The sequence below is a fragment of the Osmerus mordax genome, chromosome 16 (assembly GCF_038355195.1).
Source record: "Osmerus mordax isolate fOsmMor3 chromosome 16, fOsmMor3.pri, whole genome shotgun sequence".
In the NCBI taxonomy this organism is placed as follows: domain Eukaryota; kingdom Metazoa; phylum Chordata; class Actinopteri; order Osmeriformes; family Osmeridae; genus Osmerus; species Osmerus mordax.
Window position 1 is genome coordinate 6452440 of NC_090065.1, and position 27149 is coordinate 6479588.

Sequence of the window (27149 nt, forward strand, 5' to 3'; positions counted from 1 at the left end):
GAATAACCGTAAACTATATAGTGGATGAAAGGAGGAAACGAACAGACCATTTCCGCTGCAGCAGCGAAGAGCATCAAAGAAAGAAAATGTGGATCGAGGTGAAGAATTACGGCAAATAAATCACAGCAAATTGACAAATCGATTGACATTGGAAATACATTTGCTCGAGATAGTAAGTACAGCGGGGGGATTACGTCGTTTAACAACATCTATAGTCAGTGTAACCAAACAACAGCATCATTCCCTTGTTCTGCTGTTCGCTAGGGAACAACTTGAAGCGAGGTAGCCAGTTACGCTAGCTAGCTAGCACGCCAGTCAACTAAATTAGCTAAGCAGCTGATAACGGTCACTATTAAACGAGATGGGGACAAGAGCGAGCCGTTCACAAGAAGATTCAATCCCTTCGGCTCTAGGAAAAGATGGCACAACGCGGGATTCATATAGGCGGAACCGATGCTGTAGGCCGACCAGTCTTATGGTGGACTTCTCTGGGAGTTTTGAAGATACGGATACCAACCGTAGCCGATCAGAGGAGGGCAGTGATTCGGACATAGGGCAACAGGCAAGCGCTGATGCAAGCCCTGCTGATCACCACAGCCTCCCCTCTAGTATTAGCCAAGCATCACCAACAGACGACAATAGTGATTGCAAGCCTGATGAAGCGGATAATGACGGCAGTCCCGTGGTTGTTGTTAACGGGGAACATCAGTCTGGAGATGATACAGGCCGCGTGCCCCACCGCACTTTTTCTGAACGTTTACCCGGTAACCGGCACTTTACCGGGCGTAACGTCAGCGCAAGATCCGCACGGGTGCGAGGCACTCATCAACGCCCCATGTCGGAGGCTTGGATTGGTCTCTACCGTGTAAACAATCGCCCCAACAGTAAGAATAAATGTCTATACTATTCGTTTTTTAATATCAGTTATGATTACTGTTGAATACTGTTCACAGTGATAGTAGTGTGCTTTCCATCATGTCACTGAAAAAAACAGGCAATTTGGATAAATCGTAGCAAGTTACTGGTTTGTATGGTACGCATGTCAAATACAATCTGAGTCTACACAATCTGGGCCTTAGATTAACCCAGAAATTGCATTCCTGACCAGATAATCTCACCTCGTGTTTAGCTAAATGCCTGAAATGATTAAAAAATATATTGAGAGCTCATTGAAAGGAGAGAAACCATACCAAGTGAAATCATTGTAATAATCTTATGTCTTAAACCCCTTAACAGTAGCAGAATCTGTCATGGCACTCTTGAAGAATATAAAAGTTTTAGTGAGGATCTGGGTGAGTGCAAGGGCAATATAGCGAGGTCATTTCCACATGACTTTTGAATTACCCTCCTTGGTAAATTACCACAATTTAACCTGGTCCAGAACTAATTGGAAGTATGACAACAAGAGACCAAAACAACAGGTTGTGTATATGTTTGACCTTCCCATGGGTCTATGAAGACGGCACAGCATCCTTAAAGAATCTAGAAAATTGGTTATAAGGCCTAAAGTGCATGATGCTGGCAGTGGCCCAGGGAGGGAGGTAGAATGTAGGCCAACTAGGCGCAGTACTTTAGGCTCTGAAGCTGGATGACTCGTGTTGGTCTGGTGGAATGATAACTGGAAACCTAATAATATGCAATGCCGATCATTAGCAGCAGCAGTTCAATTTGATTTGTACAATTGCAAATATAAACCCTTGTTTATTATTGCCGTGACTATAGTACAGCCGTGGCCAAAAGTATTGTTTTTTCTTTCTTTCTTGCATTTTGTGTTTGCAAAGCTTGCTGGGCCTTGGCATAACATGACTGCTAACATAATTTCAGTAAGTCATATCATTAGCACAGGGGAAAGTGTGAACTAATTCTAGCCAGGGGAAATCACTATCATTCTGATTGGATTTTAAGAGCAGATTGACTGCTGTAAAAGAGGGGACTATTTGCATTTATTGAAAATATTCGCACCCAAAAAGCTTAAAAAATATATGAAATGTGCCTTTTTTGTATTCCAAAATTCTATAGAAACGTGAAAACATTTTCCTCAAATACTGAACCAGCAAACTTTGCCAAACACAACATTTGTCATTGCCAAAACTTATGGCCACGACTGTATGTTATTCCTGTGGGACCCAGTTTAGATAGTCATGTACTTGTATTCATCAGCTGACACTGCCTTCTTTCCCAGATATCCGCTGCCCTTTCTGCACCAAGCCTTTCCCTGGAGGCAGGATTGAAGATCATCTGTTGAACTGCCTTACCTCTCCCCCTCTCCCCTACAACAGTGAGTTTCAGACGGCCAGTTATTTTCACCGATTTGAGGGTGCACGATTAATCACCTGAAATATCAACGTACCACTGCACTGTCCCAACACAATAACCCAAGAAGACATTTTGTATATATATATATAATATTCTGATATGGTTTTCAGATATCCTCATTTCTCTTCTATTGTGTGTCCTTAGCGGATGTGCTCAGTAAGGACAGCGGGGAGTGCTCCATCTGCCTTGAGGACTTGTTGCAGGGAGAGACCATTGCTCGGTTGGCTTGCCTGTGTGTCTACCATAAGAGGTAACCGCTGTACCATGTGACCACTAGGCTAGCTAATCATGCTGATGCACCATGATGTTTGAGCAGATTTCAGCTCATCAAATCATGCCTGTTCAGGTAGATAGTCAACCACTCTGTTGAGGTATAATCTGTCATCTCGGGAGAGTGGGGGTCACACACTGCTACTGATTGGCCGGCACGGGTAAATGACAGGCCAGGTATAGAACTGATAGGCCAGCGGTAAAGTCCGACACTCACTCACCTAGACAAGAGACTCATTTCCCTTGACCGGCAAATCATTTGTCTAGCCTAGCTATGCACTGTTTTATCCACTCACTAGCCCTGTCACTGACTCTCCTAAGCAAGTGACTCACGCGCTTCCCCTGACTATCGATTTTATTTTGGTACAAGTCTGTCACACTCCCCTTGCCCGGCTGGCAACTTGTATTACAAAATTCTAATTCAAGGCATCTTTTCTGCTAAGCTGTGTTTCCACCTGTAGAGGAGTTCATTCATTATCTCCCCTCCATTGCTCTCTCATCTGTTTAGCTGCATTGATTCCTGGTCCAAGGTGAAGCCGTGCTGTCCTGAACACCCATTCGATTGACTCGTGTGACACGTACACCCCACAGTCACACACCTGACTCAGGTACTTTTTAGCGTGTGTGTCTTTGTGTACATATATCAAAATCCTTAATTATTAGTTCATTATGTTACACTCCTCATTCTATTTGAGTACTGAAAATAATCTTGCAAAAAAAAAAACATTGCAATTGAAGGGAGTTAATATTTTATGTCTTCTTTTGCCCAACAGGAGACTACACTGTATCCCATACTGCAGAATATATATATATATATATATATATGGGACTCTGCTTAATCCAAGCCTCCTTATCCTTCATATATCTAGGAGGAGGTATCTGCTGCCCTGGGTTCAGACCACTGAGGCCAACACTGGCAACAGGGTTCCCTGTCCCTTGAAAGTCACCCCTGAGCTGCTGGCCTTCAGACAAAAGACACGTCAAACAAAAAGAGAAAAGATCGATTTATCAACCTGCCAACAGCCCCAGTCTCTCTGGGTGACCTACACAGCTTGGTCTGGGAGGAGCGTTTAAATAGGGTCTATGTCTGACGGCTTCCACCCTCGTTTTTTGTGTGTTTTTTTCCCAGCATACTTTTTCTTTCTGGCTGCAAAAAAAAAAAAAACTAATGTGCAGAGATCCATATTACATTGGATGGATGTTTCTGTCCATGGGGAAACATAATAATAAACCAACCAATGCAGCATCTAAAGAGTAACTGTTAATGCGTTTTTGCATTGTTGTTTTTTTATAGACTGGAGCTGGAATGTGGGGCTTTTTGTGAATGGGGTTACCGCAGTGTTGTGTTTTCCTGTTACCTGGATACATTTCAGTAGCAAGTGGGTGTAAGGTGTAAATCTGTGTTAAGCAGAGTGGGGTTAGTTTGTTTCGATGGTTTGTGTAGAAATGACTACTTCATATAGGGTCAAGAGCAGGCTGATGGTAGTTTCTAGGGCCATAGCACTGGTGTTGGTTGCACCGTTTTGAGCACTTTTGACTATCGACTGAACCTTTTTGCGCAAGGTCAGTTTGAGTGTGTGGTTGGGTGGATGGTTATGCGCACAGGCTGGTGATGTCCCTGACAAGGATGCCCTACTCTGCCATTGTGTGTCTGTATTATACATATGTGTGTGCTTTGGTGTCTGCCTGTTGAGGAAGCTCCTTTAATTTGGACTTTAACTTAAAATATCCAAACTACTTTGGGAACATACTTTTAAAAAAAAAAGACCCCTCGCCCCTGCTGAAGGCCACATCCGCCTACTTCTCTGGGGAGCAGCCCAGCCCTCTGGACCAGACCCTGTACGGTAATACAGCCATCTGGCTCTCTGGCTGGAAAGAGGGATGTATTTATGGGGGCATGTTTACGCCATGACGTGGCAGCTGCCTTTTCCTACCGATAGAAGGCAATGAACAGCTGAAGTGTAATTATTGCATTATTACAACCCCCCAACCACACCCATTATTGTTGCTAGAAGTGACCCCTTGACTTTGGCTCTTTGTCTGTTGCCTTAGCTTGGTGAGAGGTTCATCTTCAGGTGCTCTAACGTTGTAGTTTAGTCGAGGCATCCGATGCCCTGTACTGCTCTCCCTCAAAGCATGACTCGGCCAACTGGTGGAGCAGGAGATGGAGTTCTGTCTTAACAAGCTTCTCATTAAGCCTCCCTGGAGTTCTTGCCCAGTTCTCTGCATTCTAAGGTGCTATGGACTGTTTCGCCACAAGGTGGCAGTCATGTGCATGTTACCCTGTAGTATTGAAAAAATAAACGAAAAGTATATAAAGCCAAAAGTATGTTTGTTCATGAGGTGTGTGTGTGTGTGTTTGTATGTGAGTGTGTATGGGGGGGAAACATATTCAAATGGATCATTAGATGTTACATTTTGTAGTGATGAAAAATGATGTTGTGTACTTTAAAGGGGGGAGGGGGCGTTGTCAGTGTAAATATAGACAATCTGAAGCCCCCAATGTTACTTACTACTTCCCCCCCCAAAGCTGTGTGGTGCAATACCTCAATTTATACCAGTGCTTACACTCTGTGTAGCTATTCATCAAGGATGATATTTAGTAAAGGCTTCATCCTTGGCATTCAGCCACGGGGTTGTAAATCCTTCCCTGGTCTGTGTGATGTTATGCTAATATATTCAACGAGAATGTTTTTAAGGCCACCACAGTGATATCTGCATCCCAAGATATGGACAATCTGCCTTTTCTCTGGTATAGAATCATTTGAGTTTATTTATTAAATTGTAAATATGTAATGCAATTCCAAAATGGCTTGGTCTTTCTTTGTCTGTTCATTATACTGTTTCTAAGCTCCAACTTTTGTATGTCTCAAAGTTGTTGTTTTTTTATATGTATTTTTTACAATAAATATATGGCGTGAGCTCTGTGATGTTGTCTTTGTTGTTGTTTGTGTTTTTGTGTTACTGTTCTGTAAACGTTTACGACATGTTGGGGTTTGTGGCACAAGGTAACTAAGTGCGGTATTAAATGTGTAAACTAACAAATATGTAGTTACATTACATTGTAATTGTAATAACAAATCCAAAGCAACATACAGGGTGAGGGTTGAACCTACAACCTTTTTATCTGCAGTCAAAAGTTCTACTATTGAACTATATCGATCATACACAAGTAAGATGCCTCAGTATGTTCCACAAGGTGGAGTTATAGTACATTAATTTTTCAGAAAAACAGGCCTTCAACAAAAGACTTTCTTGGTGAGTAATAAAACCTTATGGTTTCAGTATTTCAGCATAAAGTTAATGTATCACTCTGATAAAGAACTAGGTGTAGCAACATGGAAGTAAACGCAATGTACAAAGACAATTTTAATCTCAAAACTTTTTTTTATTTTACTGACAAGGAAGACTTCCTGAAGGTACATGGCTAGAATGATCAATGCGTGATTTTTAGGGCTACAACAGTTAGGCCAACAGTTGTAGCCCTAAAAAGGTGCTTTTAAATTATTGTTAAATACATAGAACCTTTACATACTATTATATGTAAAAAGTATTACATAAAGCTATCTAATGATACAACACAATATGCCACGCTTGTAGCTTCTGATGACTTCAGTGGTCCATGATTTATAAAAACAAAAGGTTATGTTCTGTCAACATCACGTAGTACACAAGACTAGTGATTTGCAGCATACAAAATACATACAGTGCATACATACACACCATGCACTGTACAACACTGCTGCCTGTGTCTTTAAATGCCCTGCATCACATCACCATTCTCCATAACTCTAAAGCGGTGTTCCTCATTCACAAGGCCCTACATGACAGGAGGCTGCTTCCGCCTCAGTGCTCCACCTGTTTACTCCACACTCTCAGACCACCTCTACTCACCTTTCATATATTTTGCATGGACGCATGCTCTGGCATATGCTTTTAGCATCTTTTAGTAAAACTGTTTATCCATAACACAGTCTCTTACTTTCTTTTCATGGGTGCTGTCTTAGGTAACGTGTTACTGCCCTGAATGTTGGCCAAGGAAAGTGTCCCAGCATGTTAGAGTAGAAAGCATAACAGAACATCTGTCAAACTGTCTCGGATCAAAACAGGACAAAGTCAAACCTGAAAACTGGAAACCTTTTCAAACTGAAACCTAATTCTTTGACCTGTGAAGTTCAAGGCATTCCAATCTGTAAAAGTCACAATCAACAATTAGTGCTGCCTGTTGGTATAGTATTTATGTGTGACTGAAGGTCGTTAGGTGCCAGGATAGCTGTGATAGTTGCCCTGTGGCTAATGTAGCAGCATTCACAGACACAAAAAGGTTGTTACTGAATGCATCATTTTAAGAATGACTTCCACATACCACTGTTGACTGTCCTACTTTAATTCAAGTGTGAAAAACTATTATGGACTGGTTTCAACAAAAAAGGTTCAATTGCTACTTTCAATAGTACCAAGAGTAGAAATCGTTTTCCCCCAACTAAATGAATTTAATCAGTCATGTTGTGCATGTACAAATGCAGTTTCATATCACCTACACAGGATGGTTTTATTTTACAGCCGTGTCATGCATTATATACGATAAGATCCTTTCATCGTATGTTTTTCAATCCAAAGGTATCTAGGTATTTAGAGTTCTTTGATGTACCAGAAATTGAAAGTCATCAATCTTGAATGTTAGAGACAGACATGGCCCATAAAGTATGACTTACAGAGATTTATCAGAGCCAATGTTACCAGAGCCTGCATGTCTCGGCTGACACAGAGAGGTAAGGAAGTATCCATGGTTGGAAAAAAGATTGGACTTCAACTGTACTTCACTTCAACACAAAAGGGATCACATCATAAAATGTGAATGAACATGTTCAGGGATGTGTTCTAAAACAGAGATAGAGAGAGATAGAGAGAAAGAGAGTATGGTGTGATGATTTGTTACATGTTGCTAAATAAATGAAAGTAAACTGTCTTGTATCCTCTAAGCATTTGATAAAATTATTGAAATAATTTCAACATGAAATGGAAGTTTTACAATATACAACGGACAAAGGCTATTTGTTTGAGAGGAAAGTGAAAGTAAGAAAGGGATCAAAGTACAACACTTCAAACCCAGAGTGTTTAGAAAGAGATATCATTGGAATTTATTGCATCTGGCAGATATCAGACAGGAGAAACGCCTGTTATTTTTTGTTAAGCATTAACATATTTTATTTGTTTCTACATGTACAGTATACATTTAAGAATATAAGGCTATCAAATGTGTAATAATGGCCTATGTGTATTCATATTTTTGTAATCATAAACCAACAACATACAAGACAGATTATACATACTTTTATTACTATTTTTAGGAGTACACAAACTGGAAAGGATAATGGAAGTGGGAGAATTAGCTTGATACTGTATGATATCTTTTTCTGAACATTTCCTACAAGGTAAATGTCAGTTAAGTCCAAGTAGTTGATCACAAAAGCAACTTACAATCTATTTTTGATACTGCAAACAAGGAGTGGCGTACAAAGTACAAACCCACAATATCTCCCTTCACACAGATTCATTCAAGCAGGTTTGATAGAGCCGCCACCAATCCATTTGAAACCATTGACCACTACAGGTTATAAAGTTCAGGTTCCTGTTGAAGCAGCAGGTGCCTTTGGCTGTGCTGAAAGTAAAATGATGCTGAAAAGCATCGTTTTTCCTCCCCAATTGCCCACTAACTAGGCATCAAAATAATTGTTTTGATTTACAACTGTTACAAGCAAGATGGAATGGCTGTATTTTATCTGCTATAGCGTATATTAAAGGTCCTCATGGAGTTTCTTCATCCTCTCATTTTCTCTTTGTGCTGTAAAACAAAAATATATATTTTAAGAAGAAGTACATTTTTTGTTTTTCTAGGCATTAAGTTAGTGTCTGAGGACCATCACCTTTTTCTTGTTTTTGATCTTCGATATTAAGTCGTTGACCCACTTTTCATCTGGGTCAGCACAGAACACCCGTCCTCGCTTTGTGGTGAAACTTTGTATGTGGAAATAATTGATGCATGTGAAAAACAAATCCTTAAACACAAGGGTGTGTTAGTTTAAATGTAATGGGTAAAAATCACAAGGTGACCTCTTTCCTCCTACATCATACAGGTTTGTAGTAGGTACTGCGTGTTTGAGAGACTCACACTACTGCAGGGATGTTGCAGCCTCCATCGGTCTCTTGCTTCCTGTAGCTTTTCACTATTCTGCGTGTGCCTTTCCCCACACTCTTGGCATACTTCAGACAGCAGTCCTCGTATGAGCCTGGGGTCAGACAGACAATTACCATCAATACCAGGTTATTTAGTTGTATGGCAGTTAATGTAACCTTAAGTTAAAGTGTTGCCAAAACGTCTTTGAACTATTGTAATATGTTGTAACCTGCCCTCTATTCAACTGTTATTTCATAATAGAATGCAATACAAAAAAAAGTAAATATAAAAAATTACTGTATGAAGGAATTGTTCAAAAGGTGGAGCACAGGGATTTATCACACACAACATAGGTGCCTTGGCAGGGTTGTTAACCCACTAGGTGCAACTCTTTTCTTTCAACAATGCGTATTATTTATTTGATGCTACTTACCTTGTGCAAAGGTGAGGTAGAGACATGCTAGGATCAGAAGGAAGAACAGGGCATTGAACCGCATGGTTCAATCTCTTGTTGTGTGTCTCTGCAGAAAGACACAGGACCGTACAAACCATAAATCTTATCTATTCAGAATTTCCCAATGACAGTTCCCTTCGAATTCTCCTTTCAAGTATGAAGCCTTCAACCTTGACATACATCTTGCAAAACCTTCACTTAACTGAACTAATACTGGTATGGTTATCGTACCAGAATGTATAACAAAAAGCAGAATTTTCCAAAGATCCCTCAGTGAAGCTACAGTTTTTCAGAACAGCAATGTACATGGTGTTTTGTTTGTTTCAACTTACGTGAAGTCACATTGCTTCACATGAATCAAATAAATCATGAATCGATTATGTTTAACTTAAACACAAAACTGTGTAAAAGACTAATTCAATACCGAATGCAAATGTCAAATTAATTTAAACAATATAACAGCAACAAAAAAAACACTCCTTAGAGAATATAGCAGGGTACTGTATATTAAATGTGGATTTTGTCTGACTACTCACATTATCCTGCCAGTCCGAGATGTCTGTAGCCTCTAAGGCAGTCGTTTCCTTGTCTTTGTTGGTGTGCTCAGGTAAGCTCCTCTTATACTGCCAGTAGAGCTGCTCAAGTTACACACCTTTGGCATGAGGTTACTGATTGACATGAAATATTTTACATGTTTACATGAAAAGAGAATCTGTTGGCCTCTTTGGCTAAATCTGGACAGTCTTCTCCCTGGGGGTCAAACTTAGATTCAATATTTTAGTCATACTTTAGCAAAAGGTTATTTTCTGAGTAGCACTAGAGCCAAATCTGACAATGTGAAGTAACACTGCTTTGGTTTTTATGGTTTGACACCAGTTGTGAAACAGTCTTTATTTACTGAGGGCTTTAAGAAGTCTGAAAGATGAGAAGAGTCAGTTTATGTTCACTTATGTGTATTTGTTTGAGATCCAAATGATAGCCTTCTTCATGAAAACTCGTATGCAAAAAAGTATGAAAACTAACACCCATGCACAAAAGGTGTTAAGTTTTGTAATAAAATGTCCCTTCTATAAATGTACATGACTGAGGGCAGTAAAACTGTAGGATGGCTGTGTATGGAATGCATTGCTATTGGACTACCATAAAAGTTACACATTTTGTTGGCTGAGTTGTTGGTGGTGGACTGCCTTACTTGATCTTCTTAAAACATGACCACTGTCATGAGCAGGGTGTCAGCTCTAAATGTAATGACAGTGGCATGTGATTTAAAATGAAATGTTGTGTGTCTGTTCACCATTTACTTCAAGATATATCATGCTCTGATTGCTGAGACGCTCACATGCATCAAGGACCTGTCAGGTCCTCCTTAAGATATGGTCTTTTGGCTTCAGCTTTCATTGAGGTGTTCTTCTTAAAGCTTTGATACAGCTTTTTAATGGGGATATGGCAGTCCTGAGAACCCAAGAGGATATCTGATAGCGTTGTTATGCTTTAATGATCTCTCACCACTTTCTTTCATCTACCCACCCCCAAAAAAGCATTTCATGGTGCTGCTTTTTTAGTTTATGTTGTGCAGGCAAATGTGCTGAATTTGTATGGTTTTTGTTTTGTTTCTGCAAGTTAGTTTACTACTACTGCTATGATCAAACACTTTTGGACAAAACAATAATTTCATTTTCCATACCACCTAATGAGTCAAGACTGTGAAAAAACTGTTAAGAAATCATACACTTCTGCAAAAATATAAGATATATGTATCTTATATCTTCATTGCATCAGTCCTCCGTGAAACTCTCTTTATTTTTCTTGTTAGCTGCATATTTCACACCCCGTACAACCAAGTCATGGGCAAAGCATCGATCAAAAAAAGCATAAAGTTGGCATCAGCTGTACTGATTCCTGGTAAGGATTGCTTACCTATGATTTCTCACCTACCTGGTAATGATAGCTCACCTATTTTGATAGATTAATGGCACTGATCTATAACAATGGCAGAAAGATATGTTTCTTCTGAAAGATGATGGTCCACTGCCAAGGTGAATTGGATTACGGTTGCATGTTGGTTGTCTTCAACATTCCATTAAATTATGTGAGCCATGTTGTTTTAGCCCATCATATTTTTTCTTTGTATGCTTTTGAGAATGACAATATCTCTAAAGCCATTAATCAATGTTAGAGTTGCTTTATTTTGGCACAGACAAGCCTCCAGATCCCATGCTAACCTTTGTAGTACAGAACAGTCTGATACTCAAAGTGAGTTTATCCCTTAAATCAGATAGTGACTGGCATTTCGAGACATTGCAATACAGAATGAAATTTATACTGATTTCATTGAAACCGATCCATCATTTTGTTTGAGTGTAACAAGGCATTTGTAAACTGGATGTACCTTCATAATGGAAAAACAATTTGACAGCTACAGATTCTCTCTTACAGTAGGCTAGACCACAAACTAAGAATCAATCTAAGACAATAAAATCAATATTCGGGGTAAATGGACAAATAATAAAGGTGTCTGGAAAGGAATTCCCTGAATTGCTAATAATGCAGAGAATCTCTGTTTGTTTGTATGTGTGTGTGTGTTTGTATGTATGTGTGTCTGTTTGTGGGTCCCACAAAGTGGTTTCCTGGCTAGCTAACAGATCAACAATATAAAGTGGATATACCATTCAAATGTACATGCAAGCGCTGTATGGTGAATTAGGTCTAAAAATATGACAAATGGATCAACCATTATGCATGTAATGACTTCTGTTATGAACTAAATGTTTAGATGTTTGTTGTGATAAGACAATTAAACATTACAGTACATTTTGATCAACATAACATAAGCAATTTATTATGTAGGAAACAGCAGACAAATGAGGCTACACAATAATTTGTATGAATGTAGGCTACCACAGCATTGGCAATTTGACTAGAATAGATGATGTGGAGGTTGAATAAGTACTTTTTACACCATTTCCATTGTGATCTGTAGGTACCAAAACCTCTGAGCATCACCAGCTGCATCACGGGCACTGCACTATCTATCTATAATTCCAGAAATCTGTTAGTCACCGACATAATTGCGGGCACTATGCAACTATAGCTCAAGTAATCTGTATTTGTGTGTTTCACTGACATCTTAATCCCTGACTGCATCATGTTGCACTAGTTAATAATAACTAGGCTATTAATATCGCAGTACTGGCCAAACAAGCTTGTGTGATCAATTAAAATATTGTTTGCAACAGGTAAAATCACAAAATGATTGTTTAACGTGTTTAGCAATGATAGATTGGAGGACTGCATGTTCAAAATAAAAATGTTTCAAGCTAACCCTAGGTAGGCTACACTACCCCATCTAGTGATGGGATAAAATAATGGAATGCTGAAATTCTACATCTGGTTTAGCACAATGGCAATGCCTTTGCATTGCCATTGTGCGTTACATCCATATGGCAATATAGGATGCCTGTGCTTTGGAACAAAACTATTTGGTTAAATGTAGCAATTTGACCATAGCTAATTGTGTTCTCCAGTGATGCCAACAGCCAGCCAGCTCTAAGTCATGTGGCAGTTTCTGATATTTGTGCTGTCATTGTTGACTTGCATAAAACGCATTTGAGTAACAGTAAAAGGTCATGACCTGTTTTGAAAATGGTTAGAGTTGCAACTGCTACCCTAGAGGACGTAGGATACGTTAGTTACAAAATATAACCTACGTTATTTCCTATTTGGGTTGATTCGTTTTATAACTATTTAGAATTTGACATAGTAATCTGCTATTTCAAATTAACACCATGTTCATTTGTGAGATAAAAAAAAAGTTGGTTAAAACAACACATCCAGTAGTAAACATACATCAATGCAATGACGGATTCAAGACTTGAGAGTCAAGCCGGTTCCAAGGAAGCATTGTACAAGAACTTATTTTTGCGCGGTGGTTTGTGGGTGTGAGCAAAGAAGTAAAATGGCGGACTTGGCAAACGAAGGTGAGTGGTGGCCTGGTGAGGAAACAAAACAAAGACTGCATAGTTATTTGCGTAATCTTTATATTATATAGATGGGAGAGATAAACGTAAAGAGGTGTTTCACGGCACATCCAGAAACGGAGCAGCTGTGTTTTATTTCGGAATTGTGGTATATGAAAGACGACAATGCTAGTCTAGCTATCGCCCGCCAGCTAGCCGCCAGCTAGGGATTCGACAAATTAATGAATCTGACCATGGTTAGACGTTCTTGACTACTAGCCTAACATAAATTATTGCATACCGGTTAGCTAACACAGGCCCACATCTTAGGTAGCGAGCTGGTTATTCTAGTGGGCATGATAACTTTTATTGGGAAGCTAGCTAACGTCAACCAGCTAACCGTCCATAGTGCTGGTTATCTAATGCTTGCTAGCTACGCTAACTTACTCAGTTAAGCCAGAACAAGGCTCCAGCTAGCTAGCTAGCTAGCTCTAGCTAGTCTAGATTTACTATTACTGTAGATACCTCCATCCATTTAGGCGGGGATGAGTAGCTAGCTAGCTTTCAATGCAGTTCACATACTAGCTAGCTACTTCTTCAAGAATAAACAAGTTGGCAAAATAAACACCACATGGCTACAACATAGCTTTACAGTACATTGTCTTATAAATCTGCCTGGATATAGCTAGCCAATTAAACCCTACCTCCTAGTTTGTATCTAGCTGTTTATCTTGCGCCTGATGGCAGCACTTGCTTCGCAAGACAGGCTAGTTAACTTTCCATTACTAAATAGCTAGTGTTATTTAAAATGGTCTGTTCACTACAACGGGAGACATTTTTGTGTGGCTAGCTAGCAAAGACGGTTAATTTGCTCAAACATGAGCTAGCATTACAATAGGAAGTTAGCCAAGTCAGTAGTGTCATGTTGGGACAGGCAGCTTCCTGACGTTTTGCTGTCATCCATGTAGCAAATTATCTTCAAATGAAGTCGCTAGGTAGACAGCGTATTGCTTGTCAAAACAAATGTTTCTTATTTGTTTCGACTTTCTTTTTACTAGTCTACAGATATGATTTTGTCATGGCATAGCTAGCTTTTCTTAAATCGGATACTAGTAATTTGTCATTGGGCGTTTGATATTTGAAGCTACCTTCTGTTGTTTTACAATTTTATAGAGGATAATGGGTCTGTCATCTGATTTCTGCTAGTTTATTTGTTTTCGTCATTGGTTGTATTATTGTTGAAAGCGCGTGTGTGTGTGCGCGCGATTGAACACAATAGCGTAATGGTTGCAAATATCAGCAAAAACTAGATACATTTTTTACTTCATTTACCCTTTGAATTTAGATACTGATAACTGGTTACCCAATTGACGATTGTTTGCAGCAAGTTGTAACCTATGTAAAATCTGTCTAGTTGATATAGCTCATTGAATTTGGCTACAGTTCAGTGTACTCGATCTTCTCATGTAGCCCTTGCTAATGCATGACGTTCTATTCTGTTTACAGAGAAGCCTGCCATAGCACCACCAGTGTTTGTTTTTCAAAAGGATAAAGCACAGAAGGTAATATTATCTGACTCTCTTTAGCCAAGAACCATATTCCTCAGTTTTTAACAGGATGGATTTACACTTGAGTTTTACATACATCTGCAAAATTGTATTACATTTACAAGAGACAAATGTATGTGCCTTTCAGAGATCAGCTGATGGATCGAGTGCAGAAGATGGAGAAGGTGAATTTGCCCATAGGACTGCCAGCAACTTTCACCTTCATACTTGTTTGGTTAACATATTTTGTCAGTGTTTTAAGTGATTGTTCTGCTTTTTATTTATTTATTTGATTGACCAAACTAAATCCCAATATTCCCTTACCAGATTCAGACAAAGACCAAGGAGGTTATTGTCCACCGGTTAAAAGGGAAAGAACTTCATCGCTAACTCAGTTCCCACCCTCACATTCTGGTAATAAACGTAATCTTGATAATCCAAACAATCATTTAAGATCTCAAGTGTTTTAGTGATGTAATTGATTGTGTGGATCATGGTATGTGCCTTTACGGTTTCTTTTTAGCTCCCAAGAACAATGTGTTCATGCCCTCAAGTTTCTGTCAGTCACCAACTGGGAACTCTGACTCGGAGCCAGGTGAGGAGGCCTGGAGGCTCCTGATTCGTCACCTTTGTGTTGTGTCTGGATTTGGATGTCTCTAGAATGCATCTGCTCTGTGTTTGTGTGCATGCGTTTGAGGGATGTGCATGTCTGCTAAATCTAGAGAGAAAGCATAGAGATGACAAACAATTTATTACTCACAGTGAATTATTAATACCTGAGGATGTATGCATTTTAAGTATTTATCCGTGGCTCTTTAGTACTGAAAGGTCAAATGCACAGTAGTTTGGCCAAATCCGTGATTGGAAAAGGGTTGGAATAGACAAACACTAGTAGATGCAGTGGTTCCCTGCTGGATCTGAACAGCTGCACAACTCTGGGTTCATCAGGGTTGTTATGGTTACAGGCCCTGGGGTTACAAAGGCAGATTGAGTAAACCTCTCAGGGCAGTAAAGCGGTCATTTGGGATATCCATAACATCTCTCTTTTCATGGGATTACAGAGGAGAAGCCTGTTGGATTTCGTTTAAAACCACCAACCCTCATCCATGGACAAGCTCCAAGTTCAGGTGGGTAATAATATTGTTTAGTGTCACAGATGCCGTATACGTGGGACCAGATCAATAGAGAACGTATCATTGCATCTCAGGACCTTTTAAAAGGGGACTCTCCTTAAATGTAAACCCCCTATGCTATCCTATTTGGATCCAATCCCAGGTGTCCCAAGTCAGAAACCCAAGGAGCAGCAGCGCAGTGTACTCCGACCAGCCCTGCTCCAGGCCCCGCCCTCCAAGACCCACACAGAGTCCAGTGAGTAGTGCAAACCATTTCTCACCACACATTTAGTCATTTAGCAGACGCTCTTATCCAGAGTGACTTACAGTAAATACAGGGACATTCTCCCCGAGGCAATTGGGTGAAGTGCCTTGCCCAAGGACACAACGTCATTTGGCACGGCGATGAATTGAACCGGCAACCTTCTGATTACTAGCTCGATTCCCTAACCGCTCAGCCACCTGACTCCACACATTATGAAGCCGACCCAGATTCTCTCTGGAGTTTAAACAGACTTTTCACTCCTCTGTCTCTATAGACTCCAGCTGTGGGACCAATGGAGTACAGAAGTCCTCAGACGGGGCATCATTGGGGCAGCCTGTCTTCCTGAACAACACTGAGCACTCGGCTGGCCCTGCCACATCGCCGGTGAGTATGACGGGACCAAGCTTGACAGTGAACAGCAGGCAGGGCTCATGTGTGAATGGCCTAGTCTTGCACAAATGCTTTTGGCGCACTCGTATGTCATTTGAATATAATATTTCCAATGCAGTATTTTTCAGCTATATGATCTTTCTAAAGTGTTTTTCATATGTTACAGAGATGTCAATGCCTTATATCCATTTGCTGTATATGTGATTTGAACTGTCTCTTAGATGCATGAAAAGGAGGAAGATGATGCGAGTGGAAACAAAGGGGAAGGTGGAGAGGATTCTTCTGCAGCCTCCTCCTTTGTTTTTGGGCAGAATATCAAAGATAGAGCAAAGGTTTTTACAATTTTGCATTTATAAAGTGATGTTGGTCTATTGTTATATGATGAGTAAACATTTTAGCCAATGAGAAATACAGTCAGATTTCTTTGCTGATAATCCTTTTCTGTCTCTAGTTGGAGGTAAACAGCACAGATGGCAAGTCGAAAGACCCAAGTCTGATCACCCAGGCCGAGGGCACCAATTATTTCTTACAGTACATTGGCACCCCCAGGTAAAATTCCTTCCTGGAAGAGGGATTGTTGATGACTGTGTTTCACTCCTCTCTGCTGGAAAACAAATCTTGTCATGGATTATAAAGGTCTTGTCCATACCTTTTTTGTAATTTTTTCTGTAGTGCAAAGAACACCGCAAACAAAACAGACACCGGAGCAAAGTTTGTCTTTGGACAGAATATGTCTGAGCGAGTACTGGTGAGTGGATGTGGCCTGTTTTAAAGTGGCCTGCTTTGGGTCACATCATGGAATGGAGGAAACTTCTATGTCTTTAACTCTGTGTCACATGTTTTCTGTTGTTGTGTTGTCAGAGTCCCCCCAAGGGTGAGCCAACAGTAGAGGAGAGTAAAGAGGCCCCAGCTGCCCCTGCATCTGAGCCATCCTCACAGGAACCCACCCCAGAGAAGGGTAAATATCACTCCTCCCAGGCAGGTGGACCAGTGCCCCGCAAGGGAAGATAAAGTAGTGACATGTGACCCTGGTGTGTGTGTGTGTGTTTGCAGCAAACAGCATCACAGAGTCTCTGGAAGAATCTGCAGCAGCCTACACCAAAGCCACAGCCAAGAAGTGCATCTTAGAGAAAGTAGACGTCAAAACTGGAGAAGAATCGGAGAGCAATGTTTTACAGGTATGTGGTGTTGGCCCAGTACTTCAGGATGGGTCAAATGGGTGATGGTAATCTGTTACAGCTCTGCATTTTTCACTGTCTCCCTCCAGATCCAATGCAAGTTGTTTGTGTTTGAGAAGACTGCACAGTCATGGATAGAAAGAGGTCGAGGGCTTCTCAGACTCAATGACATGGCGTCCACAGAAGACGGAACACTACAGTCTCGTCTAGGTGAGTGCAAACAAGATCTGTTTGTGCTCGTAATAGGAAGCAGACAAACAGTTACACACAGAAATTTTCCCTGTTGACCTAGATTCGATTAGAAAATGGATCAACAATGATTTACAGAAATTCCCCTCCACAGCTAGTATTGTGTGATGGGTATGGTACAAACGCATACCTTTTATTCGAACACAATAGTCTTACCCGCATTTGTGATCGCATGCTGTGTTTCTGTCCTGTGTCGTCAGTAATGCGAACCCAGGGCAGCTTGCGTCTAATCCTCAACACCAAGCTGTGGCCTCAGATGCAGGTGGACAAAGCCAGTGAGAAGAGCGTGCGGATCACTGCCATGGACACTGAGGACCAGGGGGTTAAGGTCTTCCTAATATCGGTACATGACCAGCATTACCTTGTCTCATTTACATGACGTTAAATTCATGCTCATTTTCTATGTTAAATATGCACACCATCAATGTATGGTGTAAAGTACAGAAACTGTGCTTCTTTTAACATTTTTCATACCCAAGCAAAAGGGCAGATGTGCAACTAAAGTATCCGTTTGTGATGGTGTTTCAGGCTAGTTCGAAGGACACAGGCCAGCTTGCCGCCGCGCTGCACCACCGTATCCTGGCTCTGAAGAGCAGAGCGGACCAGGAGCCTGAAGCCCCAACCACAGCCATTCCTGAGGCCGACGTGCCGCAGTCAAACGAGGACGACAGCGACGAGGACGAGGTGGCCAACACTGCCTCTGCATCCACTCCTGCTGGAGGTATGTGTGTGTGTGGAGAGAGAGAGTAGGAGACACCTGTCATAGGTCACTACTGGAGCAAAAATTGTATTAAGGATTGAGGAGTTGAGTATCTTTTTTGTAACGGCTCTGGAAGCAGTCCTTGAACATGCTCTGATCTGTCTAGTGATCATTATCATTAGCACTTTACTAGCTGTGTTTATCTTTCCTCTGTAGTTAACTCAGATGGAGGAGAGACCCCAGCAGCTGGAAGCACATAACGTCACCCTAATGGATGGCCTGCCAGGAGGCTGCCTTTTTGGGTATTTTACTGCAGGCATCTCTATGGACAACCCTGACCAACATGGTTCCCCCCCCCAGACTAGTACTTTTGGATATTAGAAGTCTATCTCCAGGAAGAAGAAAGAAAAAAAAACAACCTTGTACTGGAGTGTCTCACCTGACTTGTGCAGTTCGTCTTTTGTCTGCAGTCAACATCAAATCTGGAGCTACTTTCTCCCCAGTTTGTGTTTTACTTTTTTTTTTTTTTTTTTTTTTGATAGCTAAAATAAAGACTTCAAAGCTTTGGTTTGGGACTTGGCTGCTCATCATATTGATGAGCATGAGGGTGTTTCCTCTCCATTTAAGGTATGGCACATGTCAAGACTGCAGTTTCTACTTTGGGACCTTTTTACTCACTCTTCTACCATACCTCTGGAAGACACACTTCCAGGCGGGCGTCTCATTGTCACAGTGTATCGTGTTGACTAGTCATCCAGTCAGCTGTTTGTACCTCCATTTCAACCAGTTCAACCCTGCCCCTCAACCCAAGTTTGTTGGATAGTTTCTGGTCATGTAACTTATTTCGGTTTACAATATTATACATGAGTCATCTAATTCGGTAAAACACATTTATGCACTGTAACAGCTAGCCAATACCACTCAGTCTAAAATAAAAGCAGTTTCATATATTTCCGAATGACCTAGTGAATAAAGGACTAAAACAACATGCTCTGTCCTCTTGTGGGTTAATGATAAGGATATAACCAAAGGAGAAGGACTCACCAAGGTTTCTCTTCAGTTATATAACTTTGTGTTATAGTTGTTGACCCTCATGGGGTAATTCTTTGTCATGTTTTTCCAGAGATTAACTAGACAGCATTGATCAACATTCTGCATGTAACTGTATTTCTTTCCAACATTTCAAGGGTTTATATTGTGTTAATACATATTCTTTTGATAATATTATATAAACTTTTTATTCATTGTCATTTGCAAAAAACAAGTTGTAATGAAGATTATTTTGTGTGGAGTGCATTTAGACAACTGAACTACCCTTGAATGTCATGTATATTTGAATATATTATCATTTAGTAGAGCACCATGTTTCTTGACTCCTCTGACTCCTTTCCTCTTTACAAAATAAAACATTTTGGACTGAACTGTATTATTCATTTAGAAGGCTCATAGATCTCGAAGCAGCTCTGGTGGAGGAATGTTTGGTTCAGTCCAAAAAATGTCCATGTCACTTAAGTCAGTGCGCAGCAGGAGGTAAGTACACAATGTACACAAGGGGGCAGTAAAGGCCAAGGAAGGAATCTACAAAATATCTACTTATTTATTTGTACGTAACATAACCGATTAATAATATAGTTTGATCAGAAAGAATTAACCTTGCATTAACAATACATCAATTGAAATTAGATTATAATATAAAGTATAAATATTCATTGGAATATTATGAGATTTTCTTTTAATCAGATCTCAGAACACAATTTTGTATATTTGAATTCCAATCCCCCCCCCCCCAAAAAGTTATACTAAATACAATACTAATGATTTACAGTAGGAAAAATAAATATGAAGTCTAAGGAATTCTACACAAGCTTCCAGGCATTCTTGATCATGGTTACAAAGTAAGCGTCTTCGTCAATGGAAGCACTAACTCCACTGTAGTAATTTAGAAACTCTTCCTCAGTCACCTGCAGGGGAGCAAAGGGACAGAATTAGTTTATGGTACAGGCAAATGAACCATCATCTAAGATCAGGATGTTGATCAGGAAACCAACTAATCAGTTTCTAGTACACCTATAATGTTTAACTGTCTGAAATGTATTATAATTGTAAAAACCTTTTTTATTACCTTGCCATCTTTGTTGTTGGGAGAATCAAAACTTTCCAGGAAGGAGAGGAAAACCTGATCTTCAGTCCACTGGCCACTTTTGTATTTGGGGTGCTGCTTGGCATTATACACACCTCTCAAGTCCTCCACAGTCACCACTCCATCTCCCGTCTTATCCAGCTTCCTGAAGGCTTCTGAAATCACCTGCTTCCTGGAGCTTGACATTGGAGGCTGATAAACACAACTACATGTTCATTGACTATGCATAGTTATCAGATTGTTTCTACACTTGTATTCCTCTAATTTGACAGAAATAAGTACACCATGTATTAGATGGTTATAGCATAATGCACACATTTGATCATAATGTTGAATATACCTACCCTCAAGCTTTCCAGAAACTCATTGAAATCAATGGTACCACTGCTATCTTTGTCTAACAGTCCAAAGATTTGCTGGGCCTCCTCTCTGCTCAGAGTAACCCCATAGGTGTCCAGGCCTTTGAGAAACTCCTGCAGGTCCAGTGACTTGCTGCCATCATCGTCCATGATGCGGAATGTCCTTAAAGAAAAACCCAGCAGAGAGAAATCACCTCTCTTGAAAAATCTATTAAGCCAAACATGGGCTACAGTTTACTGGAGTCCATCATACCTACTTTAACTTACTTACACTTGCTATACTGTTGGGCTTAACAACATGTTCTGCTTGAGTACTGTTGTAATAGGGGGATAAAAGATACGTTCAGTATGTGTTCTGAAGTGTTTTACTTGCCTTGCCAATCCTTTGATTCCAGCAGATCCTCTGGCCAGACATTGCTGTCTCAGTTTCTGCAGAGACTCTGTGGACTGTTCACTGTTTGACGTCATTTTTATCAGGTAGCTAACAGCTACAGAAAGTTCGGGTAGAACGTAGATAAGCGCACGTGAAATCAATGGACAATTACGAGTTATTCCACAATAGCATACTCCTATTTTTTTCCATATATATCCATATACATACTAAAATAAGCTAATATTACTACAGAAACAATTACATTAGCATATGTTTTCCGCTTTTAGTAATTTCCATATAAAAGCTGTGTAGCCTATTGGAAAAGCCTTGAATGCATGGTGGCCTAGGCTACTATTGTGTAGTGCTCAAGGTAAGGTAGGCATGCATTTACTTTTGAAATAATTCAACCTACCTTCTCCGTTCCAGTTAAATGAAAGAAGAAAGTGAAGTGAAGGGGTTTCTATGTTGGTGGCACCGGTTGCCAGGAAACATAGGCAAACAGTAATTACCGCACTCTACCACAATGAAAGCACATTTATGACAAGGGGAGCAACCATTCTAACTTTGCTACCACATGCAGAGGTAGAATAAGTATTTAAGATTGACCTTTGTTAATTGATCATAAATATGGATCATGGAAATGTGTGAGTCTTAATGCATGAGACTTGAGAGCCCTGTTTTTAACTGAAGTAGGATATATGTCAGAACCCATACTTCGTGACTTTAACGTGACTGTTATGTTGTTATTACACTGTTGTTACACTGTTATTATGTTGTTATTACACTTTTTGCACTGTTTGTACACTTATTACACGTTTATTATGTTGGTATTTCACTGTTGTTACACTTATTACACTATCATTACACTGATTACACTGTTGTTACACTGTTGCAGAGATAACAAGTAACAAAGCACAAATCCTTTGTTACTGTACTTAAGTAGATTTTTCTGGTATCAGTACTTTTCAGACAACCTTTTACTAAAACACTAAAACAGGTAGTAGTAATGGCTAAGTTTTACTTAAGTATATGTCAGAGCCCATACTTCTTTAACATGAGTGAAAAAGTGTAGTCAGTACTTCAACTTTTGAGAGTTTTTTTTATTAACATGAGTATCTGTAGTTCTAATTGAGAGAAGGATGTGTGTACTTTTACCATCTCTGATAATGAGATTGTTAGAAAGATGGAAATGTACGAATCTGGTGACAACCCAAAAAAGGGTTGATATTTATTCAACAGTCAATCAATAGTGTGTCACGTTAAAACCCTTTTGGCACAATTGCTCAGTGTAAAAGATGGCCTCATTTCATAAATATCCAAACCTGAATTTGCCTTCCAATAAATATACATGTCTTTACACAATAAAGATGCACTGCATCCATACTCTTGAACTTGCCCCTCCTGCCCAAACATAAAAAACAACAGTATTTACGGTGTTTGAGACCATCCAGCAACATACTGATTAAAAGAATGTCCCCAAATATTTACCACAAATTCAAAAACATTTTTTTCCCAGTTGTAAAATATCTTCACCTTTCATAACGCCACAGTAGTTTTGGTTCACAATTCGTGATCATTTGAGTGCTCTTTTCGGTACATTTTCAGTATCCATCAGGTATTATTTTGAGGAGACAGCCAAGTCTAAAGCTATCAGGTATGCTAAAGCTCAAACCCTCAAACACAATGTCTACCCTAACCCTCGTTTTGGCAATGCTTTAAGATTATATGATATATTATGGAATTATGGGTTAGTCTTTTTTAACAAGGTCTCAGTTGATGCAAGGCTTCAATGGAAATAGAAAAATGGGAATTGTGTTTAACTGAACATGACTTTGATGAATAGTTTCTATGAATAGCTATTTATATAAGATTGTACAAGAGAAATTTAAACTTTCGTTTTTTTTCTTTTCTGTTGATGGATATACCCTTGTGAGGGAGATTTGTTGGAGTTGATCAACTGCTAAATCATTTTACTGTTATACCTACATAGTAACACTGTAATTATTTCAGTTTAAATTCTTTGTTGTTTTAAAAATTGACATTCAAATACAAAGAAAATATTAAAGTAACATTTCCAACATTTGACAATGGCATATTTCTCAACTAATTACAGTGTTACTCAAAAGCTAAAGAGAAACTTTCTCTTAAATCTTACCAATTTACATCTCATCGTAATGTTAAACCCTAACCGCGCATTTTAAGTGTCCTGGTGTTTGGGTATGAAACTGTTCCATATGGCAGGATCTGGGGACACCAAGTCTGTAGTACCAAGAGCAACAGTTCTGCCATGGACACAAATCCTTGAGCCTCTTCTTTCACAAAATCCAGTATCACATGTCAGTGAAGAAGGTTGGTCTATTTAGGATAGTCATCTTCAACACCATCAAGCAGCGTAATACATCATAGATCAACCAGGAGGTCATACACAACCACACTCCTGTGCTGACACTTCCTGAATTGTGTGATATCTACTGCTGTTGTCCAGGAAAGAGATATCCTTCTCATATGTGACAGGCCGACAGCAAGGATTGTATTGGACCTTGTCTCTCTTTCCGATGAGCCCAGTCCTCCTCATGTGTTCCAAAGTGATGTCGTAGTTGCGCCTACGTGCTGTACACTTGCCGCTGCAGTACCGGAATAGCAGAGTCTCATCACTGTGATAGCCCAGGCCTAGCTCACTGACGGTCAGCTCCAGCTGATGCAGGGAGCAGGGCTTTAGCCTCCTCTTAGCCCTCTTAGTCCTTCTGGCCTGGCTGTCTTCCTGGCTGTCCTCCTGGCTGTCCTCCCGGCTTTCCTCTTGGCTGTCCCGGCGGACCTTCCTGTCCACCAGGGTCCCTATCACCTGCTGCATCTCCCCCTCTGTGAAGCTCTGCAACAGCTTGGAAACTAGTGGGGAGGAGAGAGGAAACCAGTCAGTCATGTTCAATTGTCACCTGATTTTACATGGGAAGTCTTACTTAAGGTTTTAGAGAGTTTTGACTTAAACTGACAACCTGGTTGATGTTTAGTCTCAGGGAAACCACAGAACCCTGTCATTGACAAACCAAGCAAACCATGATGTCACATAGTTCAATTTAGCATTCCGTTTGTTGGTATTCCTTGCCAATGATGTTAATATAGGAATTGTGAATAATTCCATCCAGACGTCTCTAAACCTGTGGTTACCAAGTATAGTTCACTTTCCACACCGTTTCTTTGTTTTTCTACCTTTCTACTTGGCAGGCCTATGAACCATGAGGTGTTCAGTGACTGTAGGTTAGTGTTAAACATAAAAAGGGAAGTTGTATAAACAAACTGTGACTGCAGGCGGAGGCCCTAAGCCTGCTGTCAGTGTCCTGACAACCCTTTCACACATCACCTCGTCTGAGGACACCAGGTTGCTAAGATAGACAAAAACAGTTGATCTTACATTCTGAGAGGAGCGAGCTGATGCTATCTGTCGCTCTGGCTGCTCTGTGAAGACCACCCATCATGGACGAGGATGACAATGGTGATGATAATAATGCTGATTCTGATGCTGATAATGATGAAGATGATGACGACAGAGGTGATGATAATGGAATCGCCATTGTTGGCAGTGGTGATTTTGATAATGACATTGAAGATGACGACGAGGGTGACTGGGGGTATTCTATCCTGGGTTCAAATTGTCCAGTGGAAGGCATAGTTCTAGTGAGGAAGATGGACAGGGCTGCACCACAGAGCATGAAGGCAAAAGCAGCACCTTTCCATAGCTTCATCTTAGAACGTGGAGGAGCATTGAAACTCTGCCAGAGAGAGAAACAAAATGAGCTGGTTAGACACGTCAGCGCAGAGCAACATGTGTAATAATAACCATCAACCCTGGATAATAAAATGAACTATTATATATTATATTATTATAAACTGTACTCTCCATATTGAGTGAGGGCTTTTTTGGGCATGAAGTGATACATTTAGAAGGATTCACTCATGTCATCCCCCTCTCATCCTTGTTAAAGACAATACAACCTCATACTTGTTACCCTCTTCATCTGTACATCCCTCTGAACTCTTTTTGATTAATCTCTACCTCCCATTGAGAGTTTCAGATAACTCTCATCTTAAGTGAAGCAACATGGCATGAGAACAACTGTCATATTGATTCTGTCTTTCAAATAAGTAGCAGTAGGCTTCTGATCTGCAAACCGTACATTGCTTGTTGACAAGTAGGAATGTGATGGGTGCAATGAGTCATAAGTCTGGAAAAAAACACACTTATTTATGCTATATCCATACCGCAGGGCTTCTAACATGTGCTGTATGTCCCCCCCCCCCCCCCCCTTTCTTCTTCTCAGCTATCCAAGGAATTTTGCAAAGTACATGTTTCTGTCGATTCAAAATAGTTGCGTCACATTTGTCTGTCTTTGTCTTCAAATGAAAGCTTTTAAAGAGGTTTCACAAGCTCGTTATTTAGTATTTTTAATTGCATTATTATAACACAGGCAAGCCAGACATTCCCCAGATCAGGAAGTGGCAGAGGCTAAGAGCAAATCCAGACCATGCAGTCGTCCAAAGTGTTTTGCCAGACTAGATACAGTATCCAGTCAGGACTCGTGTGCTTACGTGATTAAATTCAGAATACAATGTCAACTGAACCGTGTTTGTAGACAACTTCTAAAATCTCTACACATAACAGGAGTGGACTGTATTCAAGACTTGCACATCATCATTCTAATCCAGTATGATATATCAAACAGTCTGTGGCTTGACAAAGTTTGGCTGCCAAAAAGAGAAATGGTTTTTATTATCGAGTCAAAACATACTAAAATGCAGGCTAAATATAAACATTCTCTTCTTCAGAGTTGGAAACTCTCACTTCATTTTCTGAAGAGAGCATCTTGACTATTAAAATTCACTTTTAAAAATGATGTCAAGATAAAAGCACACTCATTTGTATGTTTTGGGTCGGCACCAACTGGTGTAATCCTGTATTTAAGATCTCTATTTGCTTGTTCTTCAGATATGACTAATGTCTGTTAATTATAAAGTGACTGCACTAGCTATGATAGCTGTAGCAAATGGTGATATCATTGTTTTCTCGTTCTATTTTCAGCATAAGCCAAATGTAATGACACAGCCCCAATGCCATAGTTACTTCATAGGACCTGAATGTCCTGCAGCCTGCCACCAGTTAATGTATATAAATGTATTTATCACTGATCACTGATGGACAGGCCTGAGAAGTGTACTAGTAAGTGCTGCAATTATTAAAGCTTCCAGACAGTTCCAAGTAGGATGGACTGTATGCTGAACTACAGCCTACAGCATATAAAGCATGTCTAATTGTTATAGAAAACATACTCCTTATGCTCCAGTGTTAGAGTATCTAACTCCCCGTATTAAACCAAACAAGCATATCTTTCCATTATTGAGACAATTTTAGATCTCACAAGCGTGAAAAAACAAGCCTACTGTTTTAAAGAAACTTTGAGAAACCTTGTATTAATGACAGACCACAAAGCATGTTGTCTGGCAATAATTGGGTCATCATCAGCAGTCCTAAATGTTGGCTTGCTGTGATTTAATTACAGTGTATTTCTGTTGTTCACCCTCACATTTCAGAAAGGACCTCTGAACAGTGTGTCATTGAAAAATTAAACAAAACCAAGACTGTGGTGACAGTTTTGTGAATAGGGTTGAG

At 40.1% G+C, this 27149-nt stretch overlaps 5 protein-coding genes across 5 annotated transcripts; 2 read left to right on the top strand and 3 right to left on the bottom strand.

Moving 5' to 3' along the window:
• The first annotated feature begins 80 nt into the window (after positions 1–80).
• Positions 81–5496, top strand: zgc:66427 (uncharacterized protein LOC406256 homolog). The gene is made up of 5 exons (XM_067253303.1): positions 81–884; positions 2183–2278; positions 2461–2566; positions 3095–3194; positions 3360–5496. The coding sequence occupies exons 1-4, from the start codon at positions 362–364 to the stop codon at positions 3150–3152; spliced, it is 783 nt and encodes a 260-aa protein (XP_067109404.1). The 5' UTR covers positions 81–361; the 3' UTR covers positions 3153–3194; positions 3360–5496.
• A 2409-nt stretch (positions 5497–7905) lies between these two features.
• Positions 7906–9836, bottom strand: ccl25a (chemokine (C-C motif) ligand 25a). The gene is made up of 5 exons (XM_067253444.1): positions 9755–9836; positions 9198–9285; positions 8759–8876; positions 8514–8604; positions 7906–8431 (listed from the first exon to the last, which is right to left on the bottom strand). Exons 2-5 carry the CDS (start codon positions 9259–9261, stop codon positions 8408–8410), a joined length of 297 nt encoding a protein of 98 aa, XP_067109545.1. The 5' UTR covers positions 9262–9285; positions 9755–9836; the 3' UTR covers positions 7906–8407.
• A 3328-nt stretch (positions 9837–13164) lies between these two features.
• ranbp3b (RAN binding protein 3b) lies at positions 13165–20026 on the top strand. Its single transcript, XM_067253121.1, has 17 exons — positions 13165–13195; positions 14681–14736; positions 14870–14906; positions 15049–15135; positions 15245–15316; positions 15783–15848; positions 15997–16089; positions 16373–16482; positions 16710–16820; positions 16940–17037; positions 17161–17236; positions 17350–17446; positions 17542–17666; positions 17756–17876; positions 18116–18258; positions 18444–18636; positions 18832–20026. The coding sequence occupies exons 1-17, from the start codon at positions 13174–13176 to the stop codon at positions 18873–18875; spliced, it is 1551 nt and encodes a 516-aa protein (XP_067109222.1). The 5' UTR covers positions 13165–13173; the 3' UTR covers positions 18876–20026.
• A 416-nt stretch (positions 20027–20442) lies between these two features.
• capsla (calcyphosine-like a) lies at positions 20443–21910 on the bottom strand. Its single transcript, XM_067253767.1, has 5 exons — positions 21900–21910; positions 21488–21602; positions 21100–21277; positions 20738–20947; positions 20443–20576 (listed from the first exon to the last, which is right to left on the bottom strand). The coding sequence occupies exons 2-5, from the start codon at positions 21580–21582 to the stop codon at positions 20472–20474; spliced, it is 588 nt and encodes a 195-aa protein (XP_067109868.1). The 5' UTR covers positions 21583–21602; positions 21900–21910; the 3' UTR covers positions 20443–20471.
• A 1996-nt stretch (positions 21911–23906) lies between these two features.
• LOC136959540 (neurturin-like) lies at positions 23907–25257 on the bottom strand. The gene is made up of 2 exons (XM_067253906.1): positions 24897–25257; positions 23907–24373 (listed from the first exon to the last, which is right to left on the bottom strand). The coding sequence occupies exons 1-2, from the start codon at positions 25225–25227 to the stop codon at positions 23907–23909; spliced, it is 798 nt and encodes a 265-aa protein (XP_067110007.1). The 5' UTR covers positions 25228–25257.
• Between the last annotated feature and the right edge of the window lie 1892 nt (positions 25258–27149).

Excerpts from the sequence above, each read along its gene's own strand:
- LOC136959540 (XM_067253906.1), bottom strand. The coding sequence starts at position 25,227 with ATGAAGCTATGGAAAGGTGCTGCTTTTGCCTTCATGCTCTGTGGTGCA. Across the intron at positions 24,374-24,896 it reads CAGCTCGCTCCTCTCAGAAT|TTTCCAAGCTGTTGCAGAGC; the intron begins GTAAGATCAACT and ends CCTCCCCACTAG.
- ccl25a (XM_067253444.1), bottom strand. The coding sequence starts at position 9,261 with ATGCGGTTCAATGCCCTGTTCTTCCTTCTGATCCTAGCATGTCTCTAC. Across the intron at positions 8,877-9,197 it reads CTACCTCACCTTTGCACAAG|GCTCATACGAGGACTGCTGT; the intron begins GTAAGTAGCATC and ends GTCTGACCCCAG. Across the intron at positions 8,605-8,758 it reads TGCAACATCCCTGCAGTAGT|TTTCACCACAAAGCGAGGAC; the intron begins GTGAGTCTCTCA and ends CCACATACAAAG.
- capsla (XM_067253767.1), bottom strand. The coding sequence starts at position 21,582 with ATGACGTCAAACAGTGAACAGTCCACAGAGTCTCTGCAGAAACTGAGA. Across the intron at positions 20,948-21,099 it reads AGTTTCTGGAAAGCTTGAGG|CCTCCAATGTCAAGCTCCAG; the intron begins GTAGGTATATTC and ends TGTGTTTATCAG. Across the intron at positions 20,577-20,737 it reads CCAACAACAAAGATGGCAAG|GTGACTGAGGAAGAGTTTCT; the intron begins GTAATAAAAAAG and ends GCTCCCCTGCAG.
- ranbp3b (XM_067253121.1), top strand. The coding sequence starts at position 13,174 with ATGGCGGACTTGGCAAACGAAG. Across the intron at positions 18,259-18,443 it reads TTAAGGTCTTCCTAATATCG|GCTAGTTCGAAGGACACAGG; the intron begins GTACATGACCAG and ends ATGGTGTTTCAG. Across the intron at positions 18,637-18,831 it reads TGCATCCACTCCTGCTGGAG|TTAACTCAGATGGAGGAGAG; the intron begins GTATGTGTGTGT and ends TTTCCTCTGTAG.
- zgc:66427 (XM_067253303.1), top strand. The coding sequence starts at position 362 with ATGGGGACAAGAGCGAGCCGTTCACAAGAAGATTCAATCCCTTCGGCT. Across the intron at positions 885-2,182 it reads TGTAAACAATCGCCCCAACA|ATATCCGCTGCCCTTTCTGC; the intron begins GTAAGAATAAAT and ends CTTCTTTCCCAG. Across the intron at positions 2,279-2,460 it reads TCCCCCTCTCCCCTACAACA|CGGATGTGCTCAGTAAGGAC; the intron begins GTGAGTTTCAGA and ends GTGTGTCCTTAG.